General features: G+C 52.6%; 1 protein-coding gene across 1 annotated transcript in view; it reads left to right on the forward strand.

Annotated features, from left to right (window-relative positions):
• The window catches only part of UPB1 (beta-ureidopropionase 1), a 29872-nt gene extending 27396 nt beyond the window's left edge, over window positions 1-2476 (forward strand). The window contains exons 8-10 of the mRNA XM_077160182.1: window positions 52-94; window positions 625-779; window positions 2083-2476. Of these exons, the coding sequence (XP_077016297.1) occupies window positions 52-94; window positions 625-779; window positions 2083-2235 (351 nt within the window). The 3' untranslated portion in view covers window positions 2236-2476. The remainder of the gene's footprint in view (window positions 1-51; window positions 95-624; window positions 780-2082) is intronic.
• The last annotated feature ends 11436 nt before the right edge of the window (window positions 2477-13912 follow it).

Genomic DNA, 13912 nt, shown 5'->3' on the forward strand with positions numbered 1-13912 from the left:
GCCTGTGGCTCGGAGCCCCTGCAGGTCCCCTCACCTGGATTTACTCCACAGGAGCACTTCCCACATGAGTTCACTTCTGGAGATGGAAAGAAAGGTACATCCGTGAGCCTCCGTGGGGGGGCAGAGAGCGTGGGGGGGGTCCCCAGTCCCCTCATCCCCCCACCCAAGGAAGTGCCTGGGCGAGCTCACGGTGGCCCCCGGGAAGTCTGGGGGAGCTGAGCAGGTCGGTTTCCCAGAAAGGCACTTCCTGGAAAGGTGCCATCCCTGCCACCCAGCTGCACCCCAGACCTGCACTGAGTGCCCAGCTGCTGGGCAGCCTTCAGGCCCCTCTCCAGGGAGGGGGGGGGGGCTAGGAGCTGCTGCGGGCAGGCGGGAGGGAGGGAGCAGGCAACACAGGAAGCCTTGCAGAACTGTGCAGGTGTGAAGGGCCGACACCCCTCCAGGGGCCATGTAGATGTTTCCGGGGGCCAGGGGGAGGGGGTTTTGGTGCGAGGGAGGGGTGCGGCCCTTTGCACCCTGGCACAACTGGGGCCATGGGTCCCACATGCCCCTTGACGTGCCTGCCCCCCAGAGAGCCCTGAAGAGCCCGCAGCTCACCGGGTGCCCTCCTGTGTACCCCAAAAGCTCATCAGAACTTCGGCTACTTCTACGGCTCGAGCTATGTGGCAGCCCCTGACGGCAGCCGGACCCCCGGGCTGTCCCGCCACCGGGACGGGCTGCTGGTGGCCGAGCTCGACCTCAACCTGTGCCGGCAGACGAGCGACATCTGGAACTTCAAGGTGGGTTCCCGGCCCTCACGGTTGCCTGCTCTCGACCCCGCCCTTGCCTGCTGTGTGGGCTGCAATGCGGCACCGACTCCCCCACCCCACCCCGGGGACCCCCCCCCACCATGTCCCGCATCCCCCGCCCACTGGGTGAGATCACATCCCACAGCGGCCCCACCCATCAGTTCTCCTTTCAGCCCCTTCCGATTCTGAGCGCCTCTGAACAAATTTCCGCTCAGTTTCATTTGTCCAGGAAAACAGAGTGGGTTGGGGCATCACTGCCAGGCACCTGCACCTGTCCCGGGATAAATGCCACGTCGGCCCTGCGGGGATCGGGGTTGGGGGAGCAGCTTGGACAGGGCCACGGGGTCTCGGCCACCTTGCGCTTCCCTTGGTGCAGGAAAGGCTGCAGCTCGGAGGCCCCCAAGCTGCTGCTGAGCACGAATGCCCTGTGCATCAGGGGCCGGGAGAACCACAGAGCCCACCCTCGGTGCATGGGGCAGGGGGCTGAGGCAGCCTGGGACCCCTGGACTGTGGGTGGGGATGGGAGTGCTGCGATCCCACCAGCGCAGCACCCACTTCCACACCAGACGACGGGCCAGGCGACGCCACACTGCCGTGCGCCTCGGCGGGACATCCAAGGGGCCGAATGACTTGGCTGACCCACCGGGGAGGGCCTCAGATCCAGCCAGATGGGGCCCAGGTCCCCGGTCTCCATGTACCCTAGCGTGGGGGCATCCCCACTGGTCTCCTGACCCCTCTCTCCTCTTCCCGCGCCGCTCAGCTGAACGCACGGCTCCATATGAAGTGGAAACCAGAGCCTATGGATGCTGGCCGGCTCTTTAACCAGACAGCATTGCCCACAGCAGTGAACAAAATGTTCTCGCAATGGAAGCTCTCCCAGAGCTGCACAGTCCCTAGCTCCCCCGGAGGAATGGAATTCCTTTCCACTCCCCCCACCACCACCCCCCAACCTTCTCCCGGCCTCTGTCTGGGTGGCCCCGGGGAGGGGACAGGGCCTCCGGACTTAGCCTGCTGTGCTCCTGGCCGGTGACCTGGAGCCCTGCAAGACCCCCCCACCCCGCCTCCCCCTGCCTGGGGGCAAAGACCTCGCCTGCTGGGTGGGCAGCTTGCACTGGTCTTCCCACAGTGGAACGTGGCCCTCAGCAGCCACAGCTGGAGCCCGGTGTGAGCCGGGCACTGTGGCCTGGGAAACCGGCGCCCTGACACAGTTCCTTCCCGCGGCTGCCCTCCAGTGGCACCACGTGGCTAGCAGGGGAATGAGGCGTCTGAAAGCCTCTGCGTGTTTTGCTTTCAGATGACTGGCAGGTACGAGACATACGCCCGGGAACTGGCCGAGGCTGTCCACCCAAACTACAGCCCCAATATTGTGAAGGAGCAGCCATCGGGCCCGGCTTCCCTGGGGGGCGCACCTCTTCCTCCAGCCGGACAGCAAGCAAGGCACGCTTAGCCCCTCCGCCAGCCCCGAGGAGTTGCTGTCCAGGCTGGGTGCAGAAAGCCATGTGGGGCGAGGGGTGGGGGCTGCTGCTTCATGGGTTTGGGGTCTCCTGTGGGGGTAAGGGAGATGACATGGAATTAGAGATGGTGGCACAACGCTGCGAAGGCACCAAACGCCACCAAATTGTGTGCTTTAAGATGTTTGCTCATCAGCTATGTGACTTTTCCCCCAATAAATCAAAGAGTGCCCAGGCCCGGATTCTCCAAGTTGATATGCAGCCAGAGAGATGGGTGCTTCCCCCTGCCCCCCAGTCCTGCCATAACCCATATCCCTGTTTAGAGGGTCAGATCCTCAAGGGAGAGATGGGGGGGGTTCTGCTCTAGTGGTGACAGGGTGAGGCTGACCCGCATTACTGAGCTGCTGGGTGGGTGCGGGCAGGTGGGGAGGGTCTTTGGACGAGCCCCCAGTTGTGCGGCCAACACTGGTCCTGGGGTTGGTGTGGAGGTGTTTTGTAGGCGTGAATGAGGTCCACAACCAGTTGACTTTGAGTTAGGGTGACGCTTCTTAGGCAGTCAGTTGAAAAATCCTAAGAGCAGCTTCCCTGAAATTCTCCCCATGCTCATGAATTCCAGCCTCATCCTTCCAGATGGCCTGCCCTATAGCTCGTGGCCTCGACCTGGCCCATTCTCTGCCTAATGAGCTGGAAGCGTCTGTATCGGCCTGGAAGGAAAGTCTTCTCTCTTGTAGCCACAGAGAGTTCTAAAACCTAAACCCCATGAGGAGTCTCATCCTGCGAGTTGCTGAGTGAAAGTGAGAGCATTGAAAGGAAAGGATTAGGATCCTGGACATTAGATCAAGGACAAAAGGGCAAACCCCATCAAAGCCTGGGATGTCAAACCCCTAGATTCTGCTGAGCTGTCTTTGAGTTGCCAGTAGAAGCAGACCTTCCCCACTGCCTGGGAGATGAGTCCTGCTTCACTGGAAGAGCCCAAGGTGGCCTCCCCTGACATAGTGGCCTCCCAAGGCACTGCTAATTTTCCTCGGGACCCACCCTGCCAGCCCTCTTTGCTTCTAGACCTATAAGTAGACTCAAGTCCCAGCAAGATCCAAAAGCAAAGTGTGGCCCATGAAGAACTGTAGAACCCATTAAAAGAACTGCACAATATTTCCAAATTTACTGGCAAAACTGGGGGATATGTGTGGGAATGGACCCTTAGAGTGTGGGATAACGGTGGTGGAATATAAAGTTGGATCAGGCCAAATCTGTGGACTTGAGCCCAGTAGGCAGAGCCTCTGGATTCAGTGTTACAGCTCCAGGGGTTGGAGAGGGTTCTCACGCTGCGGTTGGCTGGCCGAAAAAGGGACCCAAAAGTGACCTACACGAAGTGGTCAAGATGCCAGAACTACTTTGGCACACTGTAGAGGAAGGTGTCTAAAAGGCTTAGAGAGATTGAGTGTTAGGGTGGGTTTATTGTGTGAGACCTGCTCACCCACCTTCAGAGGTCAGGAAGCCTGGAGGACACACCTTTCTCAAGACCATGAGAATGACACTCACGTGGTGAGCCCCGGCACCCTTGAAGCTCTTCTCTGTAGGTCATACATTCCCCTGAGGACTTCCGTCATCCAACCGGGATCCCAATATGCCATGGGGGTCATGGGATCCTGGGGTAATGGGGGCCAAAAACAGGGGAGCATGGCTTCCGTCACGGACAGTGCTGTCAAAGAGGGAATCAGCACAGGCTCCAACTGGTCGGCCACAGGACACCTAGTAGCGAAATAGATGGGCAGCCTACTAAATGCTTCCTTGATCTGTAAGAGCGGAAGAGTCCCAGGTCAAGTGGACAGAAGTCAAACTTGAGTCACCAACACAGAGTCACGGCCCCTCAGTTCCCGGACTTGAACAGCTGTCAAACCAGAATCCGTTGATTTTGGGGGAGGAAGTCCCCCAAAACACTGCCAAAAATGCCTTCCCCAGAATGACCTATGGCCTTTTACCCGGGGGACTGTGCCTTTGAGAAAAGGAAGTGATCAGACATTTCTAGGGATTCCAGGACACCGGCTCTGAAGTGGAATTATTGCAGGAGACTCAGAGTGTCTCTGTGGCCCTTCAGTCAGAGCAGAGCTTATGGAAGTTGGGTGACCAACAGGGCTTTAATACAGGTCCTTCACATAGGTAGCTCTGTGGGTCCATCCTGTGGTCATTCCCTCAGTTTCTGGAATATGTAATTGGAATAAACATACTTAGCAGCTGGCAGAATGACCCCATGGCTCCCTCACTGTGGAGTCAGAGCTATCGTGGTAGGAGAGGCCAAGTGAAGACCCTAGAACTGCCTCTGACTACAAATAGAGTAGGCCGCAGGCAATGCCGTGTTCCCCGAGGGACTGCAGAGATTGGGGCCACCCATCGAGGACTCGCTGGTGGTTCCCACCACATTCCCATCCAACTCGCAGAGTTGGCCTGTGCAGAAAGCACACGGGTCTTGGAGGATGGCAGTGGGTTGCCGTGGACTTAGCCAGGTGGTGAGTGCAGTGTCAGTTTGCCGCTGAGGTGTGGTTTGTGGCTTGAGTGCATGAATACACCCAGTGACATCTGGGATCACCTCTCACCCATGCTTTACCTCCACGTCCATTGGGGAATCCCACCCGGACAGCCGCTGGGATGAGAAAGCCTGATAGGCAGCCTGTGCCAGGCCCTTAACCTCTCCGAGCTGCCGGCGTTGCCCTGGAAACAGGACCTGCCTGCTCCCTTTGTACCTTCTTTTTTTCCGTGTAGGTTCCAGCCCCGCAGACATGGTAAGCTTTTCCATCTGGTCCTTTGGCATCTCAAACCTCTGTGCCTGTGGTTTCTAGCAGGCATGTGTGGTCAGTCGAACACAGACGCCAGTTAGGGGGGCTGCTGGTCACTATTCTGAGATTGGCACTTCAAGGCACTGGAAAGCACTTGATTCTCCACCTTACTGTTCTGGAAATAGCACAGGGGGGGCTGGTCTTAGAGCATGCAGGACCTGTGCACGTGCGCTCATTGGAGGGTATGCTGCATGCCTGGAATGTGTGGGTGCTCAAAATGTCTGTTGGGTGCGCCTGGGGTGGGACTGTTTGTTTCCTTGCACCCATTGACAGTGTCCGGGGGCTCGGACTCTCACATGAGAACTTGCACAGTTTGCGGTGTGTGGCCTGCAGCTCTGTGGCCCCTCTGAGACTCGGTTTCCCCAAGGCTGAGGTATGCAAGGCTGGGCTCAGGGGGGAGTCGGGGGGGCTCTCCCGCTCAGGTAGTCAGCTTTCCTGCTGGCCTGCAGCTTTAGTGCTGGTGTCTGGGGTGGCAGGTGGCCGAAGGCCAGGATGCCCAGCAGGTGAAGAGGGGTCAAGGGCATCGGGTGGCCCTGTGCTGTCACCCCTGTGGGTGCCAGCGCTAAGCTTAGTCTTATTTCTGTTGTTTTCTTTAGACAAGGTTCCAAGAAATGGAATTCACTGTGTGAAAAAGCACAAACAAGTCAGGAACTGTGAGGAATTTGAGATTTTATTTGCATGCAAGCAAATTAGCTTCCTATAGTTTCAGAGATGGCTGGTAGAAGACACGACATTCCTGGGTCAGAGACAAAGGATTTAAGCAATACCAATAGCTGGAGGATCTCTGAAGTATCTAGAATATTTTCTTGTACTGGTTCCTCAAACCCCAGTTTCCACAGAGCAACATAGAGAGAGCCATGAGACTCCTGCACATGCAGTGGGTTTCATTAAGGAAAGCAAGCCCAAGCTTAGGGAATATTTTATGCTGTGATGATTAAGTTCATGTATCAACTTAGCCAGGTTATGGTGTCCAAATGCTGGTTAAGCCAGCCCTGGCCTGATTGTCACTGTGAAGATATTTGTGGATTTAAGTCATCAGTAAGTTGATTGTATCTATGGCTGATTACATCCACAACCAACCACGGAGATTGCCTTCAACAATGAGAAGTCCAAGCAACCAAAGACCTTAAAAGGAAAAGTGATGATTTCAGCCTTTGACTAAAAAGGAGAATTTCCGTCTCTGCGTCAGCCAGCCAACATCTCCTGGGGAAGTCATCAAAACATTCATTGGAGTTCCCAGCTTGTGGTTTGCCCTATGGAATTTGGGCTTGTATATCCCCACAGTTGCATGAGCCAATTCCTATTTTTAAAAAAAACTCATAACATTTACATTATATATACATAGAGATACAGTTCCTGTCACTTCTGTTTCCCTAGAGAACCCTAACTAATACATCTGCCTTTTGCTGCAGAGGAAGACACCATCTCTGTATTCTAAGGCTGGGTCTGAAACCAAGGCCATCATAGTTTCAACTCACAAGCCATGCAGAAACGCAAGAGGCCCATGGAGGATTATCTCTCAACAACATCTCGCCCCTCATTTCAACACCATCTTGACTTCTGGCCATGTTCCCACGGGTCTACCACACCCTCCCCCTTGGCCCACAGGAAGTCTAGGGCTGGTCTAACTTCCATAACCCTGGCTAGTGAATGGAAGCCACCCCAAATGCCTTGTAGGGCCATTGGTCATTCCAGCTAAACTAACAAACAATTTGTGCATTAGCTCCTCTAATTGGGTGGCTTCCATGATAGGGATAACTAAATCCCTGCAGGTAAACATAAACAGTGAGTCATTTATCCCTCCAGGAGGCTGCCCTGAGGTCACCAAGGGCAATTTCATTTTAGAGGGATCTTCACAGTCTCCTGGAGTTTGCTCTCAACACTTGAAGATCTACTAGGAGCTCCCCTAATTGCCTGGCTTCCACACAGGAAGTACAATTCTGAGGACACATGTGATGTCCCTAGAAAGAAAGTGTTGAGGGGTCCCAAGTGGGATCTACATCGTTCCAGGGATACAGGTTGATGGGTCCACCATTGTGGCCTTTGGGCCAACTGATAGACCTCAAGGTTCCCAGTTTAGTTGAAATCATTGACTCTAGTCCTTGCATTTGGAAGGACTGACAGAGGGCAGTCAGTCCAATCTGTTTTGTCTGTCCATGTTGTCAGCTGGGTGCAATTTGTCTGCCTCACAGAATGACCATATGGGATTCAGTGGAATGGAGTGGGGGGTGGGGGTAGGGAAGACAGCTGGTGGTATTGACAGGTGTCTATCATGGGATGCTTTGCTGGTCCCCACAGACTGGCAAGACTAAGGAGAATGGCAGCTGTGTTGTGATCCAAAGCCACCTGTTGGAGGAAGAGAGACCCTGCAGTCCAATTACACTGCAGATGCTTGCCAAAGTGAAATAGCTGCTCCAGGTCATTTCCTTTCATAACAAAGGCTCCAGGGGCAATTCTGAACGATACCATTATGTCCTTCTCTCCATCTCTCCTGGAGTCTAACGTGTTTCCTTCCAGGTGCCAGAGGTGTAGTTTCCACTTCACTCCCACAAAGCCAGCGTGTTCCATTCCAGAAGCTGTAGCACCACCTTTTCCCCCAGTCACCCCTGACACCCCAGACCTTTTATTTGGAAGGGTCCTGAGTAAGCTGGATAAGGGTATTGATGTAAAATGCGCAGGACCCCATGATGTCCCCCACTTTGTCATGCATGGGCCACTGAAGAAGGTCTCAGTGAGCAATGTACTCACCCAAGTGTCCTTAGGATCTAAGGCCATGCCAGTCCAACGAGAGAATCCCAGAGGGCTGAACCTGAACTCAAGTGTGAATCTCCTAGGCACCTATAGTGGCCTGAGGCTGTTATGTTCCACCTGGAAAGGCCATGTTCTTTTAATCCATTCCTGTGCGTGCAGACCTATGGTGGGTGGGACCTTTTGATTAGGTTATTTCAATTAAGATATTACTTGCCACATTCAAGGTCCCACAAGAAGCTAAGAGATGAAATTGAGAGATACTTATGGAGAAAAGCCCTGGAGAAGCTAAGAGAGGACCTACAGAGGCTTCAGAGAGGAGGCCACTGGAACCAGAAGCTGAAAGCAATGAAACCTAGGAGTGAAGGACCAGCAGATGCCAGCCATGTGCCTTCCCATGTAACAGAGGTGTCCCAGATGCCAGCAGCCCATCTTCAGAGTCCTGGTATCATCCTGTTGCTGCCTTGAGTTAGAAATTTTCATGGCCTAAGAACTATATGTTGTAAGTTAATAAATCCCCATTGTAAAAGCCAACCCAGTTCTGATATGTTGCATTTTGTCAGTTTTAGCAAGCTGAAACAGCCCCCCTTTGGCTGGACTGCCCCTGGCGGGTGTGCCAACCAGGCTGGTCTGACCTTGCTGTTAGAGGGAAGGAAGAAGCAGCATCCCAGGGATTGTCAGGGTGGAGTCCCAAATTTCCTATATATGTCTTGATCACAACCCACCACTCTTTTCATTCAGATCACTGCCTAGGAAATGACCTGTCTAGAGATGGCTGCATTCAGTAACCAAATTGTTTTACTGAAAAGGGAGGTAGAGTCAGAAAGCTTTTTGAGTTGGTGTTTGAGGAGGCCACTCCATTGCTTGACAAACCAAGTGCCTCTGGGTGGTGGGGAGTGTTGGCTTTTGGGATGGTTGAGTTGGTTTTTGTGATGAAAGGTGCCCCACAGTCAGACTGCAAAGGGTCCAGAAAGTAAAAAATAGGACCCAGATTGGTTCTGAGGGCCACAATGTTGTAGGTAGAGATAGCTGATCAGATCGGAACAGCAAAGCCATAAAGTGTGAAATATCCACTGGGTTAGGCACCACCAACACCCCGAGTGGGTGGTTCAAAGGTCTAATGTAGTCAAGTGGCCATGAGCAAATAGAGACCATGCCCTGTGCTAGGTCACCTTATTCACTGCAAGGCGAATGGGCCAACTTTGGGCAGAATTCCAAGCCTGGCATTGCGGTGGTAGCCTCTGCACCAGACACAGAGCCTTCTGCTTTGTGTCCAGTCCACGATGGAGGACATGTTGCCACGTGCAGCCCAATGATGGATCCGGGTGGCATTAGGGGTGGTGCAGGGCCAATCAATAATCAACTTTAGTTGGTCTCAAGACAATAGGCTCTTATCATGGGCCACATGGTTCAAGGCATTAGGGGTGGTGCAGGGCCAATCAATAATCAACTTTAGTTGGTCTCAAGACAATAGGCTCTTATCATGGGCCACATGGTTCAATCACAGCCACCATGTGTGTCTACAGTTCATGGCCCCAAAGAGGAGTGTCTTAGTGGCATAGGGGTGCCAATCTGAGATTTTCAAAGTGCCAGACCAAATAACTAGGCTACTGGCAAGAGTCAGCGAAAGTATCACAAGGTTCATCATGGGAAGTATTGGCCAGAACTTTGAGACTTGCCTTGAGTTCTGCTTACCGAGCAGAGAAACTCACATCCATTTCAGTTCTGCATAGCTGGCACTGAGGTTAAATAAATAGCTACAGCAGGGCGGGCCAGAGTGGCTCAGCAGGCAGAGTTCTCACCTGCCATGCTGGAGACCCGGTTCAACCCCTGGTGCCTGCCCATGCGAAAAAAAAACCAAAAACAGTTTAAATAGCTACAGCAGCTCAGTGCACACCACTGGGTTTCAGTGGACAAAGTTCGGACAATTAAGGAAAGCTCTGTGAATTCACTCTGTGACTTGAGAACTGCATTGATCCACTGGCTTTGCTACCATCAGTGAGATAAGGGATGAAGTCTTCCCCAAAAGGCTTAGCTGGGATGCTGATGGGGCCTGGCTAGCTGTGTCTTTGAATACATACCGTTTCCATTTCACAAACCAAGCTTGTCGGGTCCCTCTTGCTTGGTTAACTGCTATGTCCATGTTGGCCCACCCCCAGAATGAGAAGATGAGGCTGGAGAGTCACAAGGCTTTCATGAATCGAGTGTTCAGTTTCATCAAGAGCTCAGGAGCAAACTAATAGCAGCTTTTCAAAGCGGGCATTTCTGGTTGCTGTGTCAAGGAACCAGAGCCCAAAGGCCCAAAGCCCAAGGACACCTCTGAGACAGAGACTTATAGAGATTAAAGGGGTGGTGAGAGAGAGAGAGCAGGTCACAGCTCGCTGGACAGCTTCCAAAGAAGCCTGTTGGGTTGGACCCCACTCAAAGGATGCTGGTTTGTGGTTCAGCTGATATTAATGACCAAGTGAGGCAGTGCTTGGCTCCAATACCCCAAATATCCAAGAAGTCACTGGGCCAATAGTTGGGGGGGTCCAAGAGGACACAGTACTTTTTTCTTGATTAAGGAGTGTGCCAGTTTGAAAGGATTTATGCACCCTAAAAAAGTCATATTTTAATCCTAATCAATCTTGCGGGAGCAACCATTTCTTTCAATCCCTATTCAATAATGTAGGTTGGAAAGTTGATTAGGTTATCTCCATGGAGATGTGACTCATCCAATTGTGGGTATTAATCTTTGATTAGAGAGAGATGTGATGCCACCCCTTCCAGGTGAGTCTTGATGAGTTTACTGGAATCCTTTAAAAGAGGAAACATTTTGGAGAAAGCTTCAGAATGACGAGAGAACCGCTGAGCCCACCAGCCAGAGAGACCTTTGGAGATGAAGAAGGAAAACGCCCCTGCAGGAGTTTCATGAAACAAAAAGCCTGGAGAGAAAGCTAGCAGACGTCGCCATGTTCACCACGTGCCTTTCCAGTTCAGAGCGAAACCCTGAATGTCATCAGCCTTTCTTGAGTGACAGTAACCTCTCGTTGGTGCTTTCAATTTGGACATTTTTACATACTTGCTTTAATTTGGACATTTTCACAGCCTTAGAACTGTAAATTTGCAACTTTATAAATTCTCCTTTTGAAAAGCTGTTCCGTTTCTGGTATATTGTATTCCAGCAGCTAGCAAACTAGAACAAGGAAGAAGTAGGCATTGTGAATCTACCCACATAGTCACAAGAAACTGAGTTTTGTTTTAAGTTTCTATTGTAGCAATATAAAACAACTCAAAATTTCCCATTTTCACCACTCTTGAATGTACAATTTAGTAGTGTTAATTACATCCACCATAACTAGTATCCACTCCCCCAACTTTCTCATCATCTCCAACAAGAACTCTGCACCCATCGAGCAATAACTTCCTCTCTGCACCCATCGAGCAATAATTCTGCTCCCACCCCCTAGTGACCTCTAATCCACTATCTGTTTCCATGAAATTGGCTTCTTCCAGGTAGCTCATATAAGCGGAGTCATAAGTATTTGTCCTTTTGTGTCTGCCTTATTCATTCCACATGGGTTCTAAGGCTCATCCATTTTGTTGCATGAGTCAGAAGTTCAGTCCTCTTTACGGCTGAATACCATTCCATTATATACATACACACACCACATTTTGTTTACCTGTTCATCTGCTGATGGATGGTTGGGTTGCTTTCCAGTTGTGGGCTCTTGTGAAGGAAACAGAGTTTTGTCAGGTTTATTGGCCACCCCTGCTGATGGAGGGGTGACGACACTGCAGCCGGGTCAACTGAGACCGAGGCTTTAGACTTGCCAACGAACAGGACGCCATCTAATGCAGTGCACATTTGGGGCATCCGAGGATGGAGGCACTCACTCTAAAGCCTGACCCACCTTTCGTGGTAAATGGCAAGGGCCTTTATGGCACTAAAACTCCACTGGAGTTTCCTCTGGAGAGAAAGCTAGCAGACGTTGCCATGTTCACCATGTGCCTTTCCAGTTGGAAGAGAAACCCTGAACATCATCGTCCTTTCTTGAGTGAAGGTAACCTCTTGTTGGTGCTTTCGGTTTGGACGTTTTTATAGACTTGCTCTCATTTGGACATTTTCACAGCCTTGCAGCTTTTCCTGATGGGGAGAATGCCCTCTGCCACCTATGGAATGGGCAGGACAGGCATGTGACACGTCAATTCCTATTATAGGATCCTATCATCCAAACTGACAAGGCCCAAAGGCGCCCAGCCACAGGGTCATGTTTGCCTTTCTCCCCCACCGTGAAACTTGCCCAAACCCCATCAACTGAATTTTGGTTCCCCATAGGACCAGGAAGGGTGGTGACCTGGGCACCTAGATCCAACAGAAACAAAAATTTGTGTCCTCCCCATCTCCAATGCCACTCGGACAGGTGCATGTGGCCCTCCTTCCCTTTGAACTAATCATTTAACTCCTTAAAGCAACTGAGGTCGGGGTGAAGATGGAGTGAGGGGTGAGGCCCTGCAGAGGGAGAGGGCGGCTCTAAGACATTGAAAAGGCTCTGCATTTACTTTTGTTTTCGATGACTCCACCAAATGAACTTCCAGTGCTTTCTGCTCACCCACAGCCCCATATAGGGTGGCAAGGCTGTCACTGTGGACTCTATTTACTTCAGCTTTGGGGATCCCTCACTTTCTGCCTGAGGTCACAGCATTTTTGCTCTTTGACTCAGATGAGATTGAGCAGTGGCACCTTTTTTAAGGAGTCCACCTTAACTGGAGGCAATTGCTTCCTCATTGTCACAATATCACTGCTTTTCTCTGTGATATTGTGATATTGTGAAAATATCTGTGATATTTTCACTCCAGCAGAAGCCATTGTCTTCCAGGGTTGGAGGCAAAGCTTCCCCTTGTTCCAGCAGAAGCCATGGTCTCTGTCTTCTATAGCTGTTTGCCATGCAAATGCCCTTGAAAAGATAGTTCAAATCGAGTCATTCTGCCTGAGAGAGCTGCCTCAATGCAGAGACACATGGTGAATGGTTTCCCAATAGGAGGTGCAAAAGCCCTGAGGCAGGGCTTTGACCAGTGGATAGGCCTTGTGGGCCTATCATGAGGATGAAATGACATGTGGACATGTAGTCAAGGGGGCCCTTGGAGAGGCCAGCTCACCGGATCCCCCACAGCTGTGGAAAGAACCTCCACCCACGTCCACCCCCAGATTTCACCAGAGGCTTGGAGCAGATCCTCAGGCCTTTTTCAGGCTGCACATCAGGGCAGGCAGCCAGGGAGAGGAGAGAGGAGGGGGCCAAGGAAGGCAGGAGAGCGTGGAGAAGCCACAGAGGGGACCCCCTGGTCTGGGGTGTCAGCTTTCTCATTTCCTGGCACTGAGGTTTCTCCATGAGTGCTCATGTCCATGCAGCCCCACGCTAGGACCTTGGGGACCAGCAACTCTGCAGAATGGCATCTCAGTTCTTTCCTGATTTCCTTCCTTCATTCACCCTCCAGCCGGAGGGTGGGGGCAGGCCCACGATGTATGTCCCTGGAGGCTGTGGCCAGGGCAGGGCTGATGGAGGTCAGCCTTTCTGTCTGGAGGCAGACCTCCCGGGGGGCAGGGGCCAGCCCAGGCTCCCACTCCAGATGCCGTCAAGCCCATGTCCCTGCTCTCTGGGGATTGCCTGGGCTCCCCCGAGGGTTGGGAAGGCACAGAGGCAGGTTTGGGGCTAGCACTCATGTCTGGTGACCTTTGGCCTGCTGCCATCCGAGTGTCCGTGGAATTACACAGTCACAGAGCTGCACAGCCGGTGGTTGGAGGGCCCTGGGGTCAGAGAGGGCCGCTTGCTGCAGAACTAGGCAAAGCCTCTCCTGCCAGTCCTAAATCTCGCAGAGGACAGAGGGGCCCGTACTGGGTGCCGTTTGGCAAACTGACCTGCCCGGGCACCCCACTGGTGCAGAAGCTCTGTGCGTTGGCCTTGGGTGGGGGTGGGGGGGTGGACACATCTCCAGAAGCACTGGACAAGTTGGCATCCACGGCTTTCCCAGTTCTGTGAGGATGCTCAGCAGTGTCACAGCGGAGCTTGGGAGTGGATTCTCCAGCCTATCTGTGCCTCTGTGGGATGGTCACCCC

Source organism: Tamandua tetradactyla, chromosome 5 (genome assembly GCF_023851605.1).
Source record: "Tamandua tetradactyla isolate mTamTet1 chromosome 5, mTamTet1.pri, whole genome shotgun sequence".
Lineage (NCBI taxonomy): Eukaryota > Metazoa > Chordata > Mammalia > Pilosa > Myrmecophagidae > Tamandua > Tamandua tetradactyla.